Source organism: Chelonia mydas, chromosome 1 (genome assembly GCF_015237465.2).
Source record: "Chelonia mydas isolate rCheMyd1 chromosome 1, rCheMyd1.pri.v2, whole genome shotgun sequence".
In the NCBI taxonomy this organism is placed as follows: Eukaryota; Metazoa; Chordata; order Testudines; family Cheloniidae; genus Chelonia; species Chelonia mydas.
In genome coordinates, this window is record NC_057849.1 from 228,655,866 (window position 1) to 228,683,837 (window position 27,972).

The window sequence follows — 27,972 nt, forward strand, 5'->3', positions numbered from 1 at the left end:
TGTGAAATTACCAACTTTTAAAATCCTATGACCGTGAAATTGACCAAAATGGCTTGCGAATTTGGTAGGGCCCTAATAATCATTGTGGACTCCACTCTGTGGTAAGGCACAGCCCATAGTAATAGGTGGTATATAGCTGTGTCATCCTTGGAAACATCCCAGGGAAGGAATTAAGGACCAAGCAACCAACATTCCCTCCCTTGTTCCCCTTTGCTCTTGGGGGATGTTGAGTTATTGCTCGCCTGACTCTTATGCTAGCTCAGTTGTTCTGGCCAGTGAGTTGAAACCAAACCCTGATCTTCCCTGATCACTCTTTATTCTTCTGCTCAGGGAAAGGAATAAGTAGGTGCCCTTACATACCCTTTCACAACGTTGGTCCAGGTAGCCTGCCTAAAGGTGTACAGTGGATTCTTACTGCTCTGCCTGTGCACATACTCCCAATCCGAATTTGGCCCTTAAGTCAACTACATAATTTAGTAGTAATGAGCTAGAATTCATTAAGGGCTAGAGTATTCAGTCCTTACTCACTTTGAAACCAACGGTACTACTTGTGAATAAATGCTCATCCACAAAAGTAGCCCCATTCTAGCCCCAAACTAGTAAATGCTCCAGAAAAAAAACCTATTAATTAATCCATAAAAATTTGAACCTTTAAAAAGAATTAAAATATCATGTTGTCTGTGTCAAAGGAGAAGACTTTAAATTTTCTTCTGTAGGAATTTAATCCTAAAGAAGAATGGTTACAGATATCTAGGTAACACTGGCAAAGGTTCAGTTTTAGGATTGAATTCCACAAAAACATTATTTTAAAGTCTTACTTTGTCACGGAAAAGATGATTTGATGTAGATATTTGAGCCATTTTGATTGACATTTTCCAAACTCTCTCTATTTTGAAATCTGCTCAGCCAAAGCAAGCCCAATCAGTGCTATTATTCTAACCCCATTTTGTGGCACTACTCACTTTCAGTATTTTGAAAGCAGCTAGACAACTTCTGGACAACATGAATAAGAAGGGGAGGGAGGGACAGGATCATGATGACGATAGAAAAGCTTGATAGATATAGTTGCTTTAATTTTTTTAAAAAGTTATAGTAAATAATAGCACCACTCTGGGATGGTCTCTTGGATGTTTGCTGCGTCTGTAACATTGCAACAACTGACTCTAAATTTAGATTTCAGATTTATGTTACAGTAGTTTCATTTAATGCTTTTGCCAAAGCATCTCATTAACATTTTGTGTGAATTAATCTAGCAATTTAGCAGCGTACAATTTTTATTTGTTGTGCAAACTGGTTTAATTATGGATCCATCTGGCAGGAGAACTTAAAAAGTTGAAGATGTTCTTTGTTCCCTATTCCACTGATTTTTACAGCTTCAGATAAAGGACCCAGTCCTACAAACCCTTATTCATATGACTAATGCTCACTCATGGCAATAGCCCTTCTCTGCTCCTCTGCTGCACTCCTGGTATAAGCGATCAGAAGATTACCGCCTTTGGGAACTAGGAGCAAACAAAGAAGGAATTGAGGGGCTGAAGGATTTTTGTGTCATAATGTCCCCTCGTGGATTAGTGTGTTACCACTTGTTCAGATCTGTACCTAAAGTGAAAATCCAGCCCACTTAAGTCAGTGGGCCACTTCATATCTACATGGGTACATAAAAGGTTTAGTGTTCTCTTGTCTGTGGCTCTCTCTTGTTTTTTCTGGGAAGGCTTATGTGATGCAAGTAGCAGATGTGAGGCTGACCTTGACTTTTCTTCAAATTGGTGGATTTATTCCATATCTTCTGGAGTTCCTGCATTCCTCTATTGTACTGTAATCTGTTGTATTCCGTTTTCTCACATATCTTGTATTGCATGGAGATATTTAAAATAACACTGCTAGATTGTGCTGTTGTAAACTATAAGTCCAATAAAACAGAGGGCCAGATTTGAGTTAACCCTTGCATTGGTACATGAGGGAGAGGAGGATGGCTCGAAGAACCTCCCCCATACTTTGGCCTCTCTCATGTGCTGATTGCATCTAAAGCCCTTGCAACCCTTCAAGGGCAATGGATGTTCAAGGCTAGCTTCACCTAAAGGGGTGGGGAAGAGATGAGGCCATGGCTTCCGCTACCACTGTGGAGTAGAGCTGGGCTGCCACTGAGGAGCCTCCACACTGTATCCTTCTTAGGGGCTTCCTTAAGCACAATCCCTCCTGCAGCGCCTACTGGGGCAGGGAATCTTTGTACTACCTCTACTTAGGGCAGGGGTCGGCACCCTGCGGCTCTGGAGCTGCATGCAACTCCTTGGCTGCCCCCTTGCAGGCAGCCGTTTTGTGTGGGGGTGCGAGGTACAAGCTCTGGCCAGGAGGTGCTTCCCACAGGTGGCTCCCGGCCGGCGGCGCAGCAGGGCTCTGGCCCCATGCCGCTCCTGGAAGCGGCTGGCTGCTGGCACGTCTCTGTGCGCCCCTGGGGGGGAGCGAGGCAGCGTGTCTCCGTGAGCTGCCCGCGCCCTGAAGCACCACCCCTGCAGCTCCCATAGGCTGGGAACCGGCCAATGGGAGCTGTGACGATGGTGCTGGGGGCGGGGGCAGTGTGCAGAGCCGCCTCCCCCCTGCCAGGGGCACATAGAGACATGCCCAGCAGCCAACCGCTTCTGGGACGGAGTGGGGCCAGGGCAGGCAGGCAGTCTGCCTGAGCCTTGCTGTGCTGCCGGCTGGGAGCCGCCTGTGGTAAGCGCCTCCCAGCCAGAGCCAGCACCTAGCACCCCTTCCCACACCCCAACCCCCTGACCCAGGTCAGAACCCCCTCCTGTACCCAGACTCCGCACCCCCTCCTGCACCCCTGCCTCAGCCCAGAGCCCCCTCCTGTTTATATTCAAATTCAAATGGCAAAAGTTACATTAAAAGTATTGGTGAGTGATTTTAATACGTTCAATTATTATTAGATGATAAATTCTAGCTCTACAAGTAGCTTTGCATGTGATGCAGCTCTTGAAATATTTTGGTAAAAGACAAAAGCAAAAAAAAATGGTCCCTCTTCTTTGAAAGGTTGCTGACCCCTGACTTAGGGCTATGTGTCAGGGACACAGTCTGGCGATGATGTGTTGATTTCCCGATCTGCAGGGACATAGTATTTGGGGATTTAAAATATGCACTAAAGTGGTGGTGGTGGTGGTGTTTTGCTGTATTTGCAAACCAAAAAGATTGTGATGGATGAGGAGGAGTTTGGATGAGGCATGAACAAGTGAAAGCAAAGGTAAGGAAAAATTAGATCTTTTTGCTAATAGCTCTGTATATACATTTAGCTAAGATTTAAACCTGGTGTTGTGTGCAGAGTTTGTAGACATGGTACTAAATCCTGCTGGCCTTTCCTATGTGAGTCTGATTCTGTGCTAACTGAAGCCCACACAGCCGAATTGAAATCTGTAGGTTTGCATGAGGGTAGCTGAAGACAGAACTTGGCCTATTGGAGAAGGACTAGCTGTGTAAGTAGGGGAAGCTAAGTGAGCCAAATTCTGCCTTTATATATTTACTATACAATTCCATTGAAGACAGTGGAGCAAATCCTACATACTTTACTCATGTGGTTAGTTCCATTGACTTCAAGTACCCATGTAAGTCAAGGATTTGGCCCACTGGGGTTGCACAGGGTCATCGCAGAATTTAGCTAAGCATAGCCAGATTTTTCAGCTGCTCAGCACCCACAATTGAAGCCAAATATTCAGAAGAACTCAGCATCCACTTAGGCACCTACATAATGCTTGGTACTCAGAAGCGTCCATTGTGGTGCTTATTTTGTTGCCTGGATAGGAGCTTGAACTCTTTGGAGAATCTGCCCCCAGATGCAGTTGCTGAGCATGTTTGAAAATCTGATCCCTAGTGATAATGTATACTGTACTCCTTTTTCTGTATGCTGCTCCATCAAGCACAAAATTCTGCTGCATGTCCACATGAAGAGATAAGATAAAAATTTCTTCGTTAATACAAACAACCATACCAGGCTTGACTTTAGGCTAGATATGTGAGCACTCTCTTGTCTGTTTCTTTTTAAATTGAGTGTTTGACAATTTCAATGTTAGGACCTTCATGTGTCACAGCATGGTTTTTTCTGAAAACTCTGAAAAGGTTTTGCCTGTGTCAAGCCAAAGGTATAGTGGGCAGATTTATAGCAGGGACCAAAAGTTTTTGCTGGAAAATAAATTTAGTGTAGCATTGACTGAACAAACATAATTTTTATTCCTTTCGTTTTGTGGTAGCCCTGGGTTCAGAAATGAATCCTAGCAGGTACAAAGATCATACACAGATTTCCCAGGATATAAAAGATCCATATGATAATAAACTTTTAAAAGCCCTGTTTCAGAGTAAGTTTAAGAAATGTACATTCTGCTCAGTGCTGGCAGGTGGATGTAAGTATTGCCTTAAGAGTTTAAGATCATTACATCTGTTGTCTTATGAGCACGGCAGGAATGTATGTGATCTTCCAGGTCAACAAAAGGCAAGGTGCAAAAGCTAATTTCTTATCTCCCTGAGTCTTCAACTCCTCTTGACTACCAGGGAAAAACTTCATAAGTGTTTCAGGCTTCCCTTACTACTTTTGTCTCCAGGCAGATTTACCTGCCTTCAGTTCAGAAAGGAGCTATAGGGACTTGTCTCCTTTTGCAGACCTTTCTCAGGCTCTACCCTTCTCATCACTGATACTTTGTGTGTGCTTCTTAACGTTACCTGTCTTTAGCCATCTGTCCATATTTCACTGTTACCTACAGTTATAGTGCAACATATATAACCGAAACCCGCCCCCCTAAGTTCTAAGCTCAGTTAGACTGGACAGTTGCTGGGCAACTAAACCCGCTCTGCACAGTGACTGGAGGTGAGGGCTCTGTGTATCTGTGTTCTCATTGGCACATCTTGAAGTAAATTAACTACCGTATTTTGTATAACACATTGCCACAAAGTTTTAAAGCTTTGTCTGAGTAGACTATTATGGGTACGCATACCATAGTTTGGGAACACCTGCCATAAAAATTTGGAGGGCTTGAGGCCAGTCCTGACTTTTTTGCATTTTAAACAATCTTGTAAAGTATCCGTTTTTCCACATGGTAATGTTGCAAGATGTCACCCATCCTCACCCCAAAGGGACTGGGCAGTAAGCATCCACTTTCTGGTTACTGTTTTCTCATGTTCCACAACCCAGTCGTATGCCGATTTACTCAGGTGAAGAAAAGCATGTCTGGGTAATAGAGCCCAATCCTGCTCCCACTGAACTCAGTGGCAAAACCCACATTGATTTAATGGTGTGGGATCAGACTGTTAGTTTCCAAGCTAACCAATGTTCCAGGGTCCCTTTCAAATAGCTGGCATTGCTGCTTAGTTAAGCAATGACTGTTAGTGCATCATACTCTAACACATGCTTTTTCTTCTGCTACAAGATCAAAGAACTGCAATATATGGAATTACATGCTGGCTAAACCTGAATATATTATCCCCATTTTCTATAAAATATCTATTAGCATTGTTCTGTATTTCTCCACTCTCAAGGAATCAAAGCTGTTCGCCCTAGAGGCTTTTTATACAGCAATTTGCATTGCACACAGGATGTCTGCTAATCTATTTATAAAGGTCCTTGTTATAGCTTTTTATTGTAGAGGTCTTACTTATACCTTATTCCTTGTATGCATCTTGTCTACATCTCAGATAGAGAACGCTGTGTAAAGGACCTTTTAGTAGCAGGAGCATGACTTTACTATTACCATCATGACTGAAATAAATGGGATTACTCCACAAGTAAGCAGTGGCAGGATCAGTCCCTACATTTTATTACTTCAAAGTAGCGAAGGTCAAAAAAATCTGGCCTGTTTCTTTAGCTCTTCCAAGGCAAGTGATGTCAGTCATTACCAACTCAGATTCTAGGACAATAGGTGGTAGGATGCTGTATGAGAGAAACAAAAAGAGAATTCCAATTCCCATCCTATTGGAGCAGTGGATGCTAATTATAAGAATGCTGTTTCAGCTCACTGCTATTCCACTATAATGCATATAGAATCTGGGGAAAACCTGTAAGGTTTTGCATACATGTGCTGTAAGGTATTTTCCTTCTACCATAAAAAGTAATGAATAGGAAACATTAAACTTGGAATCTAGGCTCAATATTATTGTCTTTTTGAAATGATTATTTGTGTGTTAATACCCATATAGATGGACTGTCCTTAAATAATTCCTTCACTTCAGCAGACTTCATTTGACTCCCACTTTAGTTTTTCACAAAATGGAGAAGGAAGAAAACTCCTCTTCCATTTTCAGTTTTTTTTAGTTCAAATCAAATGATTATAATATTGTTACATTTCTGACAGCAGGGAGAATACATTTCAGACAAAGCACATATTTTATTCTATTTTAACTGTTTGTGTTTCCCTAATTGCAAGAAAAAAATCAATGATGATCTTTTTGTGGAATGATAAATATTTTAACTTAAGTTTTCAGCTGGAAGAAAAATATGTGCTGCCAATGAAAGGTACCGGATTGGCAGCCTTGTGCCTTGTCTACACAAAGCTTTTATTTCCTGTAGAATTTCCTACTGTTGCTACCATCAATGTCTTTCCAACCAAATTTATTTATTAAGCAGTCAGTAAATGATTAAGGAGCTAGAGAGACTGATTTATGAACCGAGATTAATTGAAGTAAATATGTGTTGCTCAGTTAAGTGCCAACGGGGCTGGCTGGGAGAACACAATAGCTGACTGTTTACACCCTGTAGGTACGGTAATGAGGGAGTGGCATTGTTTAGGTTGGTACAAGGGGATATAAATTACTGTAAAAGATAATGGGATAAAAACCTCCTAACAGTGAGACTTGTTAGTCTGAGGAATAATATTCCTAGGGAAGTCAATGGTGACAGCGCCATCCATGGAAATTCTGAAAATTAAACTGGATGTAGCCGTAGAGAAGGCAGTGTAGTGGAAGAACAGTCCTTCACCAGCAGGGGAATGGAATAGATGTCCTCCTTGGGTAGGGCCTGGTCTAATTTCAATTTCTATGGTTCTGTGAGAGAACCTACATGTACATATTATTTTTCAAATATAGACACCCAGCTTCTAGGCCAGTTTAGCCCTGTTGCTAGTGGGTATACAGTGCTCTTTTGACCTCAGTAAGTTAAGCCCACCTGCACATGGGACTTGAATTTAGCTATTTCTTATAGTGAATGTAATGCTCACTCTTTATTTTGGGTCCCATTCTGCCTATATACCCAAGCAGTTTGCACAGTGAAGGGAGCAGAGAAACTGGTGTGTTGAGTTCATAAGAAACCATTCCAGAATTTTTACGTGATGGCCTAGCTAAACGCATTGTCAGCGTCACTTTTTTCTTTGGTCTTGGTGCTGGGCTGTGTGTGTTGCTCGTGGGAATATGTGTGCACTAGTGCAGGGGTTCTCAGCCTTTTTCTTTCTGAGCCCTGCACTCCCCTCCCTCCCCCCCTCCGCCCCAACATGCTATAAAAACTCCATGGCCTACCAGTGCCATAATAATTGGTTTTCTGCATATAAAGCCAGGGCTGGAGTTAGGGCAGGGCAGGGCAATTGCCTGGGGTCCCATGCCACAAGAGCCCTCACAAAGCTACATTGGTCAAGCTTTGGCTTCTGCCCTGGGTGGCAGGGTTCAGGGCCCCGGACTTCAGCCCCATGTGGTGGGGCTTTGGCTTTCTGCCCTGGGCACCAGCTAGTCTCACTGGCCATGCTTGGAGGCCCACTTGAAACCTACTTGCGGCCCCCCAGGGGACCCTGAGACCCTGGTAGAGAACCACTCTGCTAGTGGGAGTATATGTGTGTGCACCTACCTGGGAGCTACTCGCATCTCTTTTTCCCAGCAAACCCTGCTTCCTCAGACAGTGAGGCACAACCCAAGTTATTAGAGGTGAAATTCAGCCTCGTGCAGAAGTGGGACTGAGATGGTATACAGGCCTGTGCTGACCCTCTACACAAGAGTGAATTACACTCTAGATGCGCATATGTTCTAGTCCGTGGTGGGATTGTGGCTGGGTACACAGGTGACATACCAAGCTGCTTGTGCAGTCACACAATAGATTGCATCCTTTCCCTGCACTGCACATCAGTCACCCCAAGGACAGGATTTAATCAGTTTCTGGCCTCTTCTTCTTTTGATGACCCTAGTTTGCAAGTTGTTTGTCTGTTTTCCAAAAGTATTCCAAAGTGGAGCAAAAACAAACATGCTTTTAAATATTTCATTTTCATACTTTAAGGGAGATTGACACGTTTTGAAGAGGAAAGCAGCCTACAACACCTAAATTAAAAATAAATATTTATGTTCACATTTGTTCGTCAGCTTTCCAAAATGTAAAAATATGTTTCATGTTGTTTTAAATAATGAAATGTGAAACAAATGAAAGATAAACTTTCTACAAGCTTCAAGGAAATAAGAAGATAAATAAAGCCTTTGTTTATAGCTTAGATTTCAACAATGCCCTTTGACAATCAATGCAACTCTTAATTACAAATGGAATTATACATATAAGAACTGTTCAAAACAAAGGAGCATTTTTTTTTCTGGTTTTCTTTGTGATAGTTTTAATTAGCTGCAACTCTTTGAACAATCCTAGTCCTTGACTGCTATTCAGACACTGATGGAAGTTGTTAACTTCAAATAATGTGGGGATGTAGAAGTACAGGTGTTCCCGCACAACGTGCTCTGCTGTTAATAAATTCTCAGGTATATTGGAATTCTGCATACCTAATTTAAGTGCAAATTAGCATTATCCCATAACTTTCCAGTGATTGACATGATAGGGAAAAATAATCCCGGGACAATAACGTGCAGAAACAATAACTACAAATAATGTCCAATCATACATTGTGCTTTTCTCTTCATGACCACTTACCCCTTCTCCAAAACAAATAGAAGTTGAGAGAGAGGGGGGGCAACTGGGCTGCCCCATGAAAGCAGCTTCTCTTGATACTGGTAATGAGTGGGTTGTGCAGCTGCTGGGAAATGCATCTTCCCATCTTTGGCACAACACCACTTCTTAATTCCCCAAGGCAAACTCTCCTTTAAGGAACGTGTCTACCAGAGATGGAAATCTATTCAAGGGGAGCTGTACCTCCTGCACCAGTTACGCTCAGCTGCCTGTGCTCCAGACACAAGCACGGTTAGGCATTGGGATATACTAGAGTGGACCCCTGCAGAGTCCTATTGAAATCAATGGGTCTCCGCACTAATAAGTCTCATTGCAGCATTGGGGATGTGGAAGGTAGAGCAATCTTGCTCTAGTCCAGAAAATTATTGGTTCAAGTTCCATACCAGGATTTGGGTTTATTCCAAGTGCTGGCATTGCAGTATAGTACTTGGGGAGAGGGGGAGGTCCCTGCTGGTCTTCAGAGACGCATTGTCCTTGCCAACATATGCCCTAATCCAATAAAGCATTTAAACGCCTGCATAATTTTAAGCATGTACGTAGTACTTTTGAGGCTGATGCATACACACTGAAGTCAACAGAATCACCCCCACTGACTTCAGTGGGGTTTGGATCAGGCCCAGTGGTACTTCTCGCATGATCAAAGTTGTACATGTGTTTAAATGCTTTGCTGGATCAGGACCATGTTCTGTCTCTCAGTAATGTGTATTAACTATGCTAGAAAACATTAATCTTATTACAAAATGCTTTGGGGAATACCTTACTCAGGTTTTAAGAACTTACTTCAAAGGCAATGTTGGTGTAATAAGAAAAACAGGCAGCTTTTAGTTATTGGTTTATTTACCTGAAGAACACTAGCAATCTAGACTATTTATTGTTACTCAGACATTTATTAAGGATAACACTGTGCTATGGAAATTTAAGTAAAGTCATAAATAAAATTAATAGGTAGAAAGACAGTGATTCCTATCTTTTCAAGTACATGTCGGAAAATCTGCCCCCTATTGTTGCTGTGTCTACCTGATGTTACTTGTTGAATCTCAAACTTTCCACATAGACACTTAAAAGAATGCCTCTCTGGTCCATTGCAGCATGGAGGGATCTGTGTAACACAGACTTCCTACATAGAAGACAGTACATCAGAATTATTTATGGCATTCCCCTTTTTTGAAAAGGCCATTCAACATGCACAATTAACATGGCATTAGCTGAACTATCGGTGCCTTGTAGGAACTCGTGCAAGATTTCTTTACCTCTTACCCTCAAGTCTAAAAATCAAATTATTCTCCTGGATTTGCCAACTGTACAGTTCTTCGTCTGTTTTTTAATTATTACTTTTTTGCATCATGATAGAACGTAGGAGCCTCAGGCATTGTACAATACAATCAGGTGAAGGGTAGAAGTGTGCAGGGAAACAAACCCAAGCTGAAGTCCTTTTATATATCTAAGTAGTTTAAGTGCATAAAACATGCAGGCAACAGAGGGATATATTGCGTAAATGCATATCTATGTCTAAGAAGACTAAAAAGAAGATTTTTCAAATTTACTCTTAAATGGATTATAACTAGCTACTGAAATAACAATTACTAATGTTGCTGCTCTTGCTAATGTCTTTGTAATTGATTTCATTTGAATCATTTCAATTGATTCATTCTTTAAAGCAGCGATATACCTTTACCTATGAGAAATAAGAAATCATGGACCAGATCCTCAGCTGGTATAAATTGGTGTAGCTTTATTAACTTAAATAGTACTACACTGATTAACACCAGCTGAGAATCTGGCCCTTATTTTTAAAGGGTGAAATCCTGGCCCCACTGAAGTAAAGGGCAAAAGGCTCCCTGCATGGGATCTGAATTTCACCCAAAATGAATTGCAAAGGATCCGAAAGCATTCTTTATTGTAAATGTCTTCTTCTGTTTAAAGCAAAGAACCGTGGGATTGCAATACCAGTGGATTTAGACAGCCAGGTAAATACCCTGTTCATGAAGAGTCATTCCAATATGGTGCAGAGAGCGGCCATGGGATGGAGAATGTCTGCCCGCAGTGGACCTCGTTTTAAAGAAGCTTTTGGAGGGCCTGCCTGGGATTACAGGAATATCATTGAAAAACTGCAGGTATGGTAACAAATGCCTGATGCTGTGTGCGTGACCATGCGTTTTGCCTAGATATGTTTGTGACAGTAAGAACAACCTGAGGGCAAGGAGCATTCTGATATCTAACAGTGAGTGTCAGTTGGCCTGAGCAGCTCAGTATATCCTAGCTCGCTATTGTTATAATCTGTATCTAAAAGGTGTCCTGTAATATGCACGCTGTTTTGGGGAAATTTGGGACTGGGAGTGTGTTGGGGTCATCTTGCTGGTTGTAACCAAGCTGGTGGAAGCCCGAGTGGTGATGGGGAGTGTAGACAAGCTGTTGGGGTTAGAGCTGCTGGGCCAGGGCTGTCTAAGCACCCAGGTATGCAGGGTGTGCACACACCCCTCCTACGGGTGCAAAAAGTTTAGAGTGGTGTAGGAGTCGCTACATTGCTTCGGTGTCGCTGTGCTGGGAGATCATCCTGCGGTGTGAAACGTCCTGGCTTTAGAGACACTGTATATTCCAAAGAGCTTAGAATCTTGTCTGCATGGTGCAGTAATGCACACTAGAGGGGTGTGATTTCTAAAGCGTGGCAGCGTGTTGTGCTAACTGGCCTGACAGACCTGCTGGCACAGACCAAAAGCTCCCTGGTGCACGTCAACACGGTGCTCTTTGAAAGGGGGCTATGTTAATGTGCACTAGGGCACCTTTAATGCACCCCAGCAGGATCTACGTGGGCCCGTTGGCACGCTTTAGAAATCACACCCTTCCAGTGCACATTGCTGTGCCTTGGAGACAAGAGGTAAGCATAAGGCTAAGAAGTAGATACAACAGGTGGATACAGGCAGGTAGGGGGAATACAAGGGAAAAAATGATGCAAGGCAGTGGTTTCAGCACACAGGTTTCCTAATCATTATCAAGTTTTTTTGTCAGCCCCCTGGTCAAGGAGAGTTTTGGAGGAGGGCAGGTAGGTAGTTCTGTGGAAGTTTGTGGAAAGCTGCTCCCAAGTGTGGTGGGTAGCAAAGGACAAAGCCTGGAGGTGCTTGTTTGGCAGTGTAACAAGTGGGTGGTAAGACGGGCATCATGGGTTGATGGGAGGTGGGACAACAAATGACAACAAATATTTGTCCAATATTTCATTCACATAATATGAAATTCATCAACTAAACCGTTCAAGTGAGATTGGACCAGCTCTTGCCATAATTGACATCCTTCTGCTGCTTCTTTATTTAGGATGTAGTATCCTCCTTGGAACAGCAGTTCACCCCCATGATGCAGGCTGAATTCTCAGTGTTGGTTGATGTATTGCATAGCCCTGAACTTCTCTTTCCTGAGGGGAGTGATGCAAGAATAAGATGTGGTGCTTTCTTGTCCAAGTAAGTGGCACAAAAAGAGTCCTGGTTTCTTCTGTTTGTTTGTTTTTTTTTTCCTGAAAAGACAAGGATAAAATTTTCAGAAGTGCCTAAGTCCCGTTTACAGAATGCCCTTAGGAGCCCAAGTCTCACTGTGATACCCTTTGTTTAAGTTTTTTTGTTACGTAGATTGTGTCCCATTCGTAAGGGAGTTGTATGTGTGACATGGTTAAAACGAAAACCCTTGCGGCTTGCTAAAATTAAGACAGTCTCAACAAATTTCTGTTTTCCTAATCACCATTTGTATTAAATTGCCCCCAAATACATTGCAAGGTCTCAGGCATTCCATGTTAGAAGTGTGTGTTTTTAATTCATATTTTTTGGGGGCATGCTGAGCTACCTTTTTGAGACAAAGTCAATAAATCCTTTGGTTTTATTTTAAACTGCAAACTCTGAAATAGCTCTTGTAAATGTACATTTCACTGGTACCTTTGCATGGTTTTGAATTACAGGAGGTTTAATTTGCAGTTTGGGCATTGGAAGAGAGCCTTTCAGTTTTGCTTTATTGGTCCTTTAGTGAGATGCCCTATTTGCCCTTGAGGAACTATATAATTTAGAGGTAACTTGAGGGCACTGAAAATTTGGCAGGTTTCCTGATTCCTCCGCTTTTTGCATATTCTGCACAGGTAGCATCGTATACTTCATATGTTTAAAAAAAATAAGACTAAATGCTGCATTTTTTCCCCTCTGTGTCAAAACTTTCACTGAAAGTTAATGGGATTTTTGACTTGAGTAAAGACTGCAGGATTTGGCCTATGGTGTACAAGGAATACAGTTGTTTTTTTAAATATCTACTGTTGCCCAGTGATACTTTGCAATACTGTGTAAATAGCACTATTAATATGCAGTCCATTTTAAAATTATGGTTACCAATATGATTTACATTTAGACCATGGTGAGCTCATCTCGTGAGCCTGGTCATCGCTTGAATGGGAGACTTCCAAAGAAATCCCGGCATGCTGCAGGAAGTGATATTAGTACTGAACCCAGCATGATAATAGGGGGCATGGTGCTGTGGCTGATGCTCTCCTTTGGATTAGATGTAAATGCTGCTTTATGCAAGATGTGTATATTAGCTCCGATGTTTTTGCCTAATTCTGATTTGAGCAATGACGTTTTGCCTTTCTAAACTCCTATTGCAGTTTTATTTGGAGGCAGAATTCCACTTTGCTTCCTGCCCTAAACTGCCCTGCAGAGTTCCTGTGTGCACTTAAACAGCTGCTGCATTCCATACCATACAGAGGTGACTGCATTTCTGTGCAGAGCAAAGTGATTCTATTACAAAATTTTTGTAAAATACTTTGGATCATTTTGGGTGGAAGCCACTGGATAATTGTAGAATAAGTATTATTACTACCATAAAACTTAAAGTTCCTTTTGAAGTTTGTAGGATAAATGATGCAGGTAACATAATAATTTTTAGAAAAAGATAGGCCCAAATGGCAGAATTTGGATCCTGGTCTGGATTTCAAACCCTCTAACATGTAGTTGTATTTGGATCTGGGATTCTCTTTCTGCTCATTACTTAGGCACCTGCAGCAAAATTGGGTGCAGACTCCAAACACCCTCAAAGGCCAAGAGAGTTTGGGCTGGGGCCCATTTCTTTTTCATGATACCTACCTGGTCTGTTTCCTTCAGGAAAAATATAGTAACAAACCGACCATTTCTACATAAAGTGCATGTTGTCTGGCTTGGAGGTAAGGTGCAATACTCTATATAAGGTCTAATGTTTTACTTTAAGGTTGATAAATCACACAAAGAAACTAATGGAGAAAGAAGAAAAACTTTGCATTAAAATTCTTCAGACATTACGGGAAATGCTCGACAAGAAAGACAGCTTTGCGGAAGAGGTACTGCTGCCCTTTTAATATTAAAAATAAAACTTTTCATCCTGGCATAGAATATTGGCCCTAGAATTTCAGCAGAATGTTATGACTCTTAACTCCTCCCATGTTAGAGGTAATACATTGTCTCTGAAACAGAAGTTACATCATAGAAATTTAGTCCTCTTTTTCTGACACTCGTCCTGGCCCATGGCAGTCCACGTGTTGACTAGAGTCAGTTTCAAGTGTCCAGTTCATCCTTTTTCCCTCCCGCCTGCGATCCCAGCCCTTTATAGTCAGTAAGCATTTTTGCTGCTGAAGGTATGGTAGGGAATAGGTAATGTTTAATGATATGTACCACGGGGGGGGGGGGGGGGGGGGGGGAGGGAGAGGGAGAGTGGAATCAACTCTGTGCTCTCTACAAAGCCTGCTATTTTCTGTATCTGCTAACATCCCCCTTGTTTAGCTCCAGAACTAGGTTTCCAAATGCCCTTTTGATCTTACATGCACCTTAGGGTCATGGTGACTGGACCCTGGTTTTCACGTCAATTGGTCCATGGCTAGAGGTTTTAAACTCATTCAAAATCCATCTGTCTTGACAAATTTTTCATGTATCGTTTCCTTTCTGGTATTTCTTATAATTCATTCTTGATATTAATACTACTTTATATTAAAATGAATCATAGTGATTAATTAATGTGTCACAGAAATCATTTACATTTGTCAGAATCAATGCCTATAGTCAAGTATATACACTGGAATCACTTTAAGAAAAATTGTTGACCTCAGACAGCACATTTCCCCTCTCCTTGTCCCCATGCTCCAGTATATACAGATATTAATGTTCTGCTTGTCATCCATTTTACAGTACCTACTAGAATTATCAACAATCAGGATATGCCAGGTAGTTTTAATGTTGAATATAAAGCTCCCAATGATGAAGGGAAGGTTTTGTGTGTAGTGAGATGGGTACATATTTCTGGGTGATTTGGATTTTAGTCCTTAAGTTCCATGTCTCAGTGCTGTCATAAGACAGCAGTACTTCAATTTCTTCTCTTATGGTAGATAAGCCACATATGAGAAATATGGTGTATTCACAGTGCATGTGTTTTGATTATACACTGTTTTGATTTCAGCATATGTCACACAAAAAGAATGTTTTGTCCAGGCTCTAGGCAGCCTACAAGATCGTTTTAAAAAAAACCAAAAAAACAACAAAACCCGGTCAAACCAAGACAAAGACAGCAGTAGCAAAGCAGTGACCTTTCTTTTCACAAAACAACCCATCCACAGAGTGAATTTACCTCCTCCTCACCTTCTGCAAAGAATTTTGCTCCAAGAGCAATGCACTCAGTCCATGGCAGATAGTGATTTTGTCTTGGTGTCGTAGCAAAATTTTCATGGCTGAATCAGATATTATTATTATTCATTTGTATCCAAACAGCCTTAATTCTTACATACCCATGAGTAACATGTAAAAACGAAGTTTCCTTTTGAAACTGTTCACATTGGGGAACTATGCTAAGCCTTTCCAAAATAGCCACATATCCGTCAGAAAATAAGACCTCAGAAAAAAAGGAAAGAGAAGACAATACCTTGCTTTATAGATATTCAGCAAAGGCTTGTCTGGTGAGATACACCTTTTACCCTGCTCTGGAGGCTGATCCACTGAGATTAAGGCAAACCACCAGAGGGAGTAAGTTCCACAGTTAGGGATCCTTTAACAAGACAGCCTGTCTTCCAGTCCTCAAGAGTGCACATCTGGGGACTTCAACAAAAGCAGCTCAGTTGTGCATTGTTATCTTGACAGTGCATACGGAGATGGTACATGTTAATGATTTTAGGGAAAAAATAAAAGACTGATACACCCCACCCCACCATCCTGTTCTTTCTGAGACCCATGCATTTTATAGTGAAGAAGGATAATAAACCAAAACATGTGACTTACTGTATGGTTTTGCAAGTCCTTTCCTCACTTACCACTCTTGGGAGTCACAGCTTATGTTATGGACTTCAGAAAGCTCATTGTGCTATTTTTAGCCTGTCTTTTGTGTACTTTTCCAGCTTTCCATGAAACAGTGCATCACTGCATGCAATTGTACTTTACTGTGTAATCTAAATACTGAAAAACACAGAATTAGGGTACATGGGGCCAAATTAACTTTTGACAGCAGAAGGCCTGAATGTACGTTAATCATGAGTCTATATTTTGTGCTGTACTGTATTTGGGCACAAACTATAAGCTTTCAGGTAAAGATTATTGCAGAACTTCTCATGATGAGAAGCAGGGAGAAAATCATAATGCAATCTATTGATCAGTTGTGCTTATCTGACCCCCATCACTTTAATGTCATATACTTACCCTCACCTTACCCTCGGGAGGTAAGACATTATCATCCCCCCGGTTTTATAGAGAGGGAACTGATGCACAGAGAAACTAAGTGATTGTTTTTCTAAACTTTCTTTAGAAAATTTAAGAGCTTGATTTCTTTTTATTCCCTCCATCCCCCAAAAATAGCTTAACACAAATTATATCGAGACTATAGATGTTCATATACATTCACTTCTAGAACACTAATAAAACATAGCAAGCAAATGAGTTGGTGGTATGTAGTAGGTTGGTGCTTCTAAAAAGACAAAGAATGCTGGGAGGGTTTATGGCAAAGTTTCGCAAGGTGTGGGACAAAACCCATGGGATGTCATGGAAGATGTATACATTTAAGCTGGGTATGCCTTTACTAACACATGGTGAAGTTGTGGAGGGGTTGGATGGGGAGCCCTGTCAGTTTCATTTTCTTGAAAGGAAGCTCCGCTTTCAAAAGTTTGGTTTGGGGAATTACAGTAATAATGGGATATAAAACTTCTTGGTCATTGATTTGACTTCTATAGGTAATGACAGAAAGCTGTTAACACCGTAAGTCTCTGTTCAACATTTGGTGAATCACGAGCAAAATTAGTGCCTTTCTGCCTGGGCATGAAGACTGAAGTCTTCTTTCACTTCTTTAGGCAGCCTTTCCATGGGAACGTTGCAAACTTTGGTAAGGCATTATGGGAGGAAGCTTGTGCTACCATTAACCAGGCTCCAATTGTGTTGTGAATAAAGGTGGACTTTGATTTCCACAAGTTTGGTTTGTTTGTTTGTTTGTAGAGAGAGAAACAGATTAAAGAGAATATGATTTTGTATTAGCTCTGTCCTGTCAAAGTTTCGATTTGAGTTCGGTTCAAGCTTTATGTGAAATCTGAGGTCAATTCTTACTCCAGCCGCAGTTCCATCCCTTCTGTTGAATGGGTAAAATTTTCAAAAGTGCCTGTTACCAAAAACTCCTACGAGCTTGGTGCTTCTGAAAAATTTACCCTCTGATTATGTGAGTGTGTATATGTAATGACAGGTTTCGGAGTAGCAGCCATGTTAGTCTGTATCCGCAAAAAGAAAAGGAGTACTTGTGGCACCTTAGAGACTAACAAATTTATTTGAGCATAAGCTTTCATGAGCTACAGCTCACTTCATCGGATGCATTCAGTGGAAAATACAGTGGGGAGATTTATATACACAGAGAACATGAAACAATGGGTTTTACCATACACACTGTAACGAGAGTGATCAGGTCAGGTGAGCTGTTACCAGCAGGAGAGAAAAAAAACAAACACCTTTTGTAGTGATAATCAAGGTGAGCCATTTCCAGCAGTTGACAAGAATGTGTGAGGAACAGTAGGAGGGAAAGATAAACATGGGGAAACAGTTTTACTTTGTGTAATGATACATCCACTCCCAGTCTTTCTTCAAGCCTAAGTTAATGGTATCCAGTTTGCAAATTAATTCCAATTCAGCAGTCTCTGATTGGAGTCTGTTTTTGAAGTTTTTATATTGAAGAATTGCCACTTTTAGGTCTGTAATTGAGTGACCAAAGAGATTGGACTGTTCTCCGACTGGTTTATGAAGGTTATAATTCTTGACATCTGATTTGTGTCCATTTATTCTTTTACATAGAGACTGTCCAGTTTGGCCCATGTACATGGCAAAGGGGCATTGCTGGCACATAATGGCATATATCACATTGGTAGATGTGCAGGTGAACGAGCCTCTGATAGTGTGGCTGATGTGATTAGGCCCTATGATGGTGTCCCCTGAATAGATATGTAGGCACAGTTGGCAACGGGCTTTGTTGCAAGGATAGGTTCCTGGTTTAGTGTTTTTGTTGTGTGGTGTGTGGTTGCTGGTGAGTATTTGCTTCAGGTTGGGGGGCTGTCTGTAATCAAGGACTGGCCTGTCTCCCAAGATCTGTGAGAGTGATGGGTCGTCCTTCAGGATAGGTTGTAGATCCTTGATGGTCTCTATCAAGCGTTCTTACAACTACAATACCCACCTGCTGAAGTGAAGAAACAGATTGACAGAGCTAAACGAGTACCCAGAAGTTACTTACCCCAACTAAAACCTCTCCAATGAATCATCAAGGATCTACAACCTATCCTGAAGCTTATGCTCAAATAAATTGGTTAGGGTATGTCTGCACTACAAAATTAGGTCGAATTTATAGAAGTCGGTTTTGTAGAAAGCGGTTTTATACAGTTGATTGTGTGTGTCCCCACACAAGTGCTCTAAGTGCATGTAGTCGGCGGAGTGCGTCCACAGTACCGAGGCAATCGTCGACTTTCGGAGCGTTGCACTGTGGGTGGCTATCCCACAGTTCCTGCAGTCTCTGCCGCCCATTTGAATTCTGGGTAGAAATCCCAGTGCCTGATGGGGCTAAAACATTGTCGCGGGTGGTTCTGGGTACATATCGTCAGGCCCCCGTTCCCTCCCTCCCTCCGTGAAAGCAAGGGCAGACAATCGTTTTGCGCCTTTTTTCTTGAGTTACCTGTGCAGACGCCATACCACGGCAAGCATGGAGCCCGCTCAGCTAACCGTCACCGTATGTCTCCTGGGTGCTGGCAGATGTGGTACTGCATTGCACAGCAGCAGTTAAATGCCTTTTGGCAGCAGACAGTGCAGTATGACTGGTAGCCGTCATTGACATAGTCCTGGGTGCTCTTTTAATCGGGCGCCTGGGCAAACATGGGAATGACTCAGCCAGGTCATTTCCCTTGTTTCGTCTCGTGGCGATTCAGTCCTACCGGCAGTGCGCTGTCTTTTAACCTCCAGCCAGCAGAAGACGATGGCTAGTCGTCATACTGCACCGTCTTCTGCCGAGCACCCAGGAGATGATGACGGCTAGCGGTCGTACTGCACAGTCTCCTGCCAGCAAGATGTATAAAGATAGATGAAGTGGCTCAAAACAAGAAATAGACCAGATTTGTTTTGTATTCATTTTCTCCTCCCTCTCTCCTTCCCTCTGTGAAATCAACAGCCTGCTAAACCCAGTTTTGAGTTCTATCCTTGAGGTTTTGAGTTCTATCCTTGAGGGGGCCATTCAGTTTCTTGCAAAGCCACCCCCTTTGTTGATTTTAATTCCCTGTAAGCCAACCCTGTAAGTCATGTCGTCAGTCGCCCCTCCCTCCGTCAGGGCAACGGCAGACAATCGTTCCGCGCCTTTTTTCTGTGCAGACGCCATACCACGGCAAGCATGGAGCCCGTTCAGATCACTTTAGCAATTAGGAGCACATTAAACACCACACGCATTATCCAGCAGTATATGCAGCACCAGAACCTGGCAAAGCGATACCGGGCGAGTAGGTGACATCAGCGCGGTGACGTGAGTGATGAGGACATGGACACAGACTTCTCTCAAAGCACGGGCCCTGGCAATGTGGGCATCATGGTGCTAATGGGGCAGGTTCATGCGGTGGAACCCCGATTCTGGGCTCGGGAAACAAGCACAGACTGGTGGGACCGCATAGTGTTGCAGGTCTGGGACGATTCCCAGTGGTTGTGAAACTTTCGCATGCGTAAGGGCACTTTCATGGAACTTAGTGACTTGCTTTCCCCTGCCCTGAGGTGCAAGAATACCAAGATGAGAGCAGCCCTCACAGTTGAGAAGCGAGTGGCGATAGCCCTGTGGAAGCTTGCAACGCCAGACAGCTACCGGTCAGTCGGGAATCAATTGGCAATCGGGCAAATATATTGTGCGGGCTTGTGTGATGCAAGTAGCCAATGCAATCAAAGATCTGCTGATATCAAGGGTAGTGACCCTAGGAAATGTGCAGGTCATAGTGGATGGCTTTGCTGCAGTGGGATTCCCTAACTGTGGTGGGGCCATAGACGGAACCCATATCCCTATCTTGGCACCGGAGCACCAAGCCGGCGAGTACATAAACCGCAAGGGGTACTTTTCAATAGTGCTGCAAGCACTGGTGGATCACAAGGGACATTTCACCAACATCAACATGGGATGGCCGGGAAAGGTATATGACGCTCGCATCTTCAGGAACTCTGGTCTGTTTCAAAAGCTGCAAGAAGGGACTTTATTCCCAGACCAGAAAATAATCGTTGGGGATGCTGAAATGCGTATAGTTATCCTTGTGGACCCAGCCTACCCCTTAATGCCATGGCTCATGAAGCCGTACACAGGCAGCCTGGACAGTAGTCAGGAGCTGTTCAACTACAGGCTGAGCAAGTGCAGAATGGTGGTAGAATGTGCATTTGGACGTTTAAAAACGCGCTGGCGCAGTTTACTGACTCGGTTAGACCTCAGCGAAACCAATATTCCCACTGTTATTACTGCTTGCTGTGCACTCCACAATATCTGTGAGAGTAAGGGGGAGACGTTTATGGCGGGCGGGGTGGGAGGTTGAGGCAAATCGCCTGGCTGCTGGTTTCGCACAGCCAGACGCCAGGGCGGTTAGAAGAGCACAGGAGGGCGCGGTGCACATCAGAGAAGCTTTGAAAACCAGTTTCATGACTGGCCAGGCTACGGTGTGAAAGTTCTGTTTGTTTCTCCTTGATGAAACCCACCGCCCCTTGGTTCACTCTACTTTCCTGTAAGCTAACCACCCTCCTCTCCTCCCTTCGATCACTGCTTGCAGAAGCAATAAAGTCATTGTTGCTTCACATTCTTGCATTCTTTATTAATTCATCACACAAATAGGGGGATAACTACTAAGGTAGCCCAGGAGGGGTGGTGGAGGAGAGAAGCACTGGAAGGGGTGGTGGGGGAGGGAAGGACAAGGCCCCACAGCACTTTAAAAGTTGAAAACTTTAAAACTTCTTGAATGCCAGCCTTCTGTTGCTTGGGCAATCCTCTGGGGTGGGGTGGCCGGAGGCCCCCCCCACCGTGTTTTTGGGCGTCTGGGTGAGGAGGCTATGGAACTTGGGGAGGAGGGCGGTTGGTTACACAGGGGCTGTAGCGGCAGTCTGTGCTCCAGCTGCCTTTCCTGCAGCTCAACCATACCCTGGAGATACTGGTTTGATCCTCCAGCAGCCTCAGCATTGAATCCTGCCTCCTCTCATCACGCTGCCGCCACCTTTCAGCTTCAGCCCTCTCTTCAGCCCGCCACTTACTCTCTTCAGCCTGCCACTTACTCTCTTCAGCCCGCCACCTCTCCTCCCAGTCATATTGTGATTTCCTGCACTCTGACATTGTCTGCCTCCACGCATTCGTCTGTGCTGTTTCGGTGTGGGAGGACAGCATGAGCTCAGAGAACATTTCATCACGAGTGCGTTTTTTTCACCTTCTAATCTTCACTAGCCTCTGGGAAGGAGAAGATCCTGTGATCATTGAAACACATGCAGCTGGTGGAGAAAAAAACATGCTTGCTTTTAAACCAGGTATAGTATTTTAAAAGGTACGCTCACCAGAGGTCCCTTCTCCGCCTGGCGGGTCCGGGAGGCAGCCTTGGGTGGATTTGGGGGGGACTGGCTCCAAGTCCAGGGTGAGAAACAGTTCCTGGCTGTCGGGAAAACTGGTTTCTCCGCTTGCTTGCTGTGAGCTATCTACAACTTCATCATCTTCTTCGTCCCCAAAACCTGCTTCTGTGTTGCCTCCATCTCCATTGAAGGAGTCAAACAACACGGCTGGGGTAGTGGTGTCTGAGCCCCCTAAAATGGCATGCAGCTCATCATAGAAGCGGCACGTTTGGGGCTCTGACCCGGAGCGGCCATTTGCCTCTCTGGTTTTCTGGTAGGCTTGCCTCAGCTCCTTAAGTTTCACGTGGCATTGCTTCGGGTCCCTGTTATGGCCTCTGTCCTTCATGCCGTGGGAGATTTTGACAAATGTTTTGGCATTTCAAAAACTGGAACGGAGTTCTGATAGCTCTCCCCATACAGCGATCAGATCCCATACCTCCCGTTCGGTCCATGCTGGAGCTCTTTTGCAATTCTGGGACTCCATCATGGTCACCTCTGCTGATGAGCTCTGCATGGTCACCTCTGCTGATGAGCTCTGGCCAGCGTGGCAAGCTGCAGGTGACCATGCAAACAGGAAATTGAAATTCAAATGTTCGCGGGCCTTTTCCTGTCTACCTGGCCAGTGCATCTGAGTTGAGAGTGCTGTCCAGAGCGGTCACAATAGAGCACTCTGGGATAGCTCCCAGAGGCCAATACCATCTAATTGCGTCCACAGTATCCCAAATTCAACCCGGCAAGGCCGATTTAAGCGCTAATCCACTTGTCAGAGGTGGATTAAGGAAATCGATTTTAAGAGCCCTTTAAGTCGGAAAAAAGGGCTTCATCGTGTGGACGGGTGCAGGTTTACATAGATTTAACACTGCTAAATTCGACCTAAACTCCTAGTGTAGACCAGGGCTTAGTCTCTAAGGTGCCACAAGTACTCCTTTTCTTTTTGTATATGTAATGTATTCATATCATGATATTATATGTGCTTACTGTGATATTAGTTAACTGATGGATATGTTCAACAAATGGTAGGACATTTTAAATGCATGGTAGAATGGTAGGAACCAAACGTGCAACTCTCATGGATGCTAATAGTTCCCACTGAAGTTAATAGTGTTACTTGCACGAATAAAGACTATATGCACAAGTAAGGGCTGCTTATGCTATAGAGCACAGTTTATACTGTTTTTCCAGTTTTAGATGTTGAACCACAGTATGAACGAAAAATTAGAGTACTGTTTAAGTATCAGTGGGGAGGAAAAAAACCTACAAGCTATTCAGTTGTCTATCAAAAATATGAGTATCCCTAGTTTTTTTCCTTTTTTTGGAATACTCCTGAAAATCATTTCCCCACTTCTAAAAGGTTTTCACTGTTTCTTTTTCTACCACACAACTAGATTTCTGGTGAAATATTAAGATTTCTTTATTCGTCTTTTAGCTACACAATGGGCAGGTCTATACTACAGCTTGGATCAATGCTCTGAGATTGATCCACTGGCAGTCGATTTAGCGGGTCTAGTGAAGACCTGCCAGATCGACAGCAGATTGACTCCCATACTCTATCCCCAACAAGAAGAGTAAGGTAAATCAACAGGAGAGTTTTTCCCATCGACCCTCTGTGGTGTAGACCCCACGGTAACTCGACCTAAGGTACGTTGACTCCAGCTACATTATTCACATAGGTGGAGTTGCGTAGCGCAGGTCAGCTTACCATGGTAGTGTAAACATAGCCAGTGTTAACACCCCTTTTGTTTCTTGTTTTAGCAGTGACAATAACAGCAAAGAAACAGGTTAGAAATCTTTTACAAATGTACATTATTCCCTTAAGAACCTGTAGGTCACCTGTTGTTGCCAGTAAGGTGGTAATATATTCTGCCTTTCTAAGGGCCTGATTCTTTTCAGTTGAAGTCACTGGCAAAAGCCCAGTGATTTAGTCAAGGGGCACATTCCAGATTCTGCCCTCATGTACATGAAACCAAAGGGAGTTGGATCCCTTTATCTGTTGGGAAAATGTCTCTCTTAGTAATCAGTTGGTGTTCCTGTGAGCTACAGCAGTATGCCATTGTTGCTGCTGCTGTTTAAATCAAAGAAGCTCTTAACTTAGTGTGCTCCATGATCTAGTCTAGTCCATTCTAGATCACTTTACTTATTTGCATGTATTGAGTTAAACAGTATTTAGATAAATCACAATAAATGTTGGCAAAAATAAATGGAAACAGGAATCATTCTGAAAATGCCAGTCTGTTGTGGAGTGCAGTGTAATTTAAAGTGACTTTATTATTTCAAGTGGCAGGCTGGGGAGAAAGGGAGAGGAATTCCATTACCTGTGTTACTAATAGCAGTTTGGATTAGCAGCACTGCAAGCATTTAAAAAAATCTAGTTTAATTTTCACCACTTACGCTGTTTTGTTTTGTGCTCTGCTTTATGAAAGACGGTGCACTAGCCTATTTCAGTTTTATTTCTGGTCAGTGGACCAAAAATTGCTCACTTTACTCTCTGGTTTAGTTCAATGTGTTTTTCAGATTGTTTGCTTCAGTGCTGGGGTTGCAAACACTACAGGGAATATTTAAATCCAATCTAAAAACTTCTAATTGAAAATTTAAAAAACTGGTGATATTTATTAATATTGGGTTTTGTGAAACATTTTAAAACATGCTGTAAATCACCCTAAGCTGACAATATCCCTTTAAGGTCTTTCTAACATAAAATCTTTTTGCTGTAGAAAAAGAAAAATTAGATTTGGAAATGAAAGTATTTAAATATGTAAGAAGTCACGAGCAGTCAGCAATACATTTATAAGCAACTAGCACATACCTTCAGTGGGGTTTTATAACATAAGGTAGAAGGTCAAATGACTTTTAACCACCTAAGAAGTACAATGATAATGTAGAAATTCACCACCTGGATTGACTTTTCTGTTGTTACCTAATGGAGTTTATAAATGAAAGTAAGGGAAAGCATCAGACCTGTGCATTTATTGGATATCATTGGTAGAGGGATGATGTCATTGACAGCCAATCGGAGAGGACCATTAGTGATCAATGTTCAATAGAGATTTCATAATATGCTGACATCAGTGCAACCTTCTACTTTAGTGGTTTCATAGGTCACCTGCTTGCCTATTGTTTCCTGCCTGTCATCATCATATTGCCTCATTCTAATCTGGAAAGTGCTTACAGATGTTGACTGATTTGGTGGAGTTTAATGAAAAACTGAAAGGATTTGGCTTTTAAATGCATGGTCCTGTGTGCTTGTTCTAGTGCTTGTAGGTGAGATTTATAAATTAAAAGTCAAATTATAAATGGTAGGGGCCAATGAGGACAGATACAGACATCTGGATTTTTTTGGACCCATAACCATGCCTTTACCTGTCTGTTATAAACATTAAAATATGATACAAGGCAGGGCATGTTCACAGAAAAGGCTTAATTTCTTCTATATGCTTATTTCTCAACACCACACGAGCCTATGGCGGGGCCCAGGGCTACCCAATGAGAGCCCTTCTCTTAGATGGCTGTTGCAATAGGACAACCCCAGGAGTGTGTGGAGTGCCCTGTGGGCCCCACTCTGCAATCCCGTGCTGGCTAGGAAGGCTAGTTAGTGTATGCCTTTACTTAGACGTTCAAGAAGCCAAGGTAGTGCAGGTGATATGTCGATTTAAGCAACAAGATGCGACAGTTTGATTGCGACAGTTCTTTGACATCCAGGATAATTTCATGTACCACAATGATGGCTTATGTAAAGTTGTGTGTTCTTCAGTGCCTGAGGCTGAGCCAGTGTGTTACAACGGAGATTTCAGTCTCTTCTGTTGCAATGACTGAACGAAGCCACTAATTTTTAGCAGCCCGTTATGTGAGTGTATTGGGATACGTATGACCAAAAACAAAATACTTTCAAATCCCCTACATATGGTAATTTCTCACCATACCCACATGGTGGCACTTTAAAAGGAAAAGAAATAAAAAGTACTGAGAAACAAATCAACACAATTTGACTTCTTCCCCTCTAAATTCCAAGTGTAATAATTAAACAAACAGATACTGCAGAGCATGTGATGTTTGTGTATTAACTAAGTGTTGGCCATGATGTTTTGGGCCTTGTGACATCATCCACTGAAGCATGCTGTTCTTGCATATTTCTGACACATTTTTACACACACACACACACACACACACACACCCCCCCCAAGTGGTCTGCAGTAATCTCGCCAAACCTTGTAGCATTGTTATGTAACACATAGTGTTTCGGCCTATTACAATAAAATGCGGCACTACTATATTTATAAGGTAAAGTCCTTGAGTGTCCTACTGGACTTTGTGCATTTATTAATATTTATAGAGATGTTTATTATTTGCAATAATCTCTAAGTGCATCATCATAATCTTCGGTGGAAAAAACTCATAATGACAATGTTGTTCTTAGCGGCAGTAATAATAGACAAGCCTCCCTGCTCCCCTTAATATATGTCCCTTAAAACCTCCTCACTGAACTCAAGATTAAGCAGATGTTTGAACAAATTGATGAGGTTGGCACTGACCTCCTGAAGGTCAAGAAATAAAGCAGGCTCTGGTGGAGCATAGAGGAGGCAAGTGCCACAGCAAAAAACTTTGCATCAAGAACTATAGAGTTTAACTACAGAGTTAAAAGCTAGGAATGGTCCATAGAAGCATCTCTGCTAATCTAATAATTAAGAATGGTACACAGGGAGAGAAGTATTCTCATTCTGTAGGTTTCAGAGTAGCAGCCGTGTTAGTCTGTATTCGCAAAAAGAAAAGGAGTACTAGTGGCACCTTAGAGACTAACAAATTTATTTGAGCATAAGCTTTCGTGAGCTACAGCTCACTTCATACTGTAGGTAGCCAGCTCAGGGAATATGTAGGACTTTATAGATTAAAACTAACACTTTGGATTATCCTCAGAAATGCATAAAAAGCCATTCTTCTTCTTGGAATCAGGTATAAGGTGCTCATTGTGGCCTGCTTCAAGGATCGCCTCAAGCAGAGCACATTGTGCTAATCCACCTGGAGCTGACAAAGGAAAGGGTGTTTGCCCAGTCCATAACTGAAATGAGAAGTCAGAACTACAATCCTGCCAACCACGTACAGCAAAAGGCTCTTCTGGCCCCTATTGTAATGGGGGGCCCTGATCCAGCAGAGCACTAATGCACATGCTTAACTTCAAGTACATATATCCATTGACTTCCGACATATATCCATTGACTTCTGCTTGTGTGCTTGCACTTAAACAGATGCTTAATTGCTATTTTGGATCATCATCTGTGATGATTTTGCCTCTTTTAATATAACTGGTAGTTGCCAGTATTATCCCAAATAGATTGCTCATTTCCAAAGAGTGAACATGGCTTGCACCTTTCATCAGCAGATAATACAGTAAGAAATAATGCTTTTTGGTCTTCACTTTTCCTCTCTCTGTCCTAAAAAACTTGATGTTTTGGGTTTGGGTTTTTTTAGCGTTCTCTAAAGTTGTAACCAAATCCAGTTGTAGGATACCATGTGCAATATCTCTCTCAAGACTGAGAAAACATATGGATGTAAATGGGCTGCTTCCTATAGACAGTAATCTCTCAACAAGACACAGTCTATTCCTTTCTCGATAATATATGTGAAGCTGTTAGCCAGAGCTGTTTCATAATTACAAATTCTGACCGTTAAATTCCAAATTCTTTTGGATCTTATATCTTCTTTCTTCCCCACATAAAGTACATTTCGCCCCCCATGGGACTGTAAAATAAATTAGTTGTTTTTTTCTGTAAACTCTTAATTTTGAAAACACCATCTGTCAAGGTTCCTCCCCCACTCTGAACTCTAGGGTACAGATGTGGGGACCTGCATGAAAACCTCCTAAGCTTACTTTTACCAGCTTAGGTTAAAACTTCCCCAGGGTACAAACTATTTTACCCTTTGCCCTTGGACTTCCACTGCCACTACCAAACGTTTATCTGGGTTTATTTTTATTAGGAAAGCATTGTTTGG

At 42.5% G+C, this 27,972-nt stretch overlaps 1 protein-coding gene across 4 annotated transcripts in view; it reads left to right on the forward strand.

Moving 5' to 3' along the window:
- ITPR2 (inositol 1,4,5-trisphosphate receptor type 2) overlaps positions 1 to 27,972 on the forward strand; it is a 360,382-nt gene that overhangs the window by 199,745 nt on the left and 132,665 nt on the right. For all 4 annotated transcript variants that reach the window (XM_043538510.1, XM_037915324.2, XM_037915321.2 and 1 more), the window contains exons 35-37: positions 10,826 to 11,016; positions 12,209 to 12,351; positions 14,129 to 14,237. In XM_043538510.1, the coding sequence (XP_043394445.1) occupies positions 10,826 to 11,016; positions 12,209 to 12,351; positions 14,129 to 14,237 (443 nt within the window). The remainder of the gene's footprint in view (positions 1 to 10,825; positions 11,017 to 12,208; positions 12,352 to 14,128; positions 14,238 to 27,972) is intronic.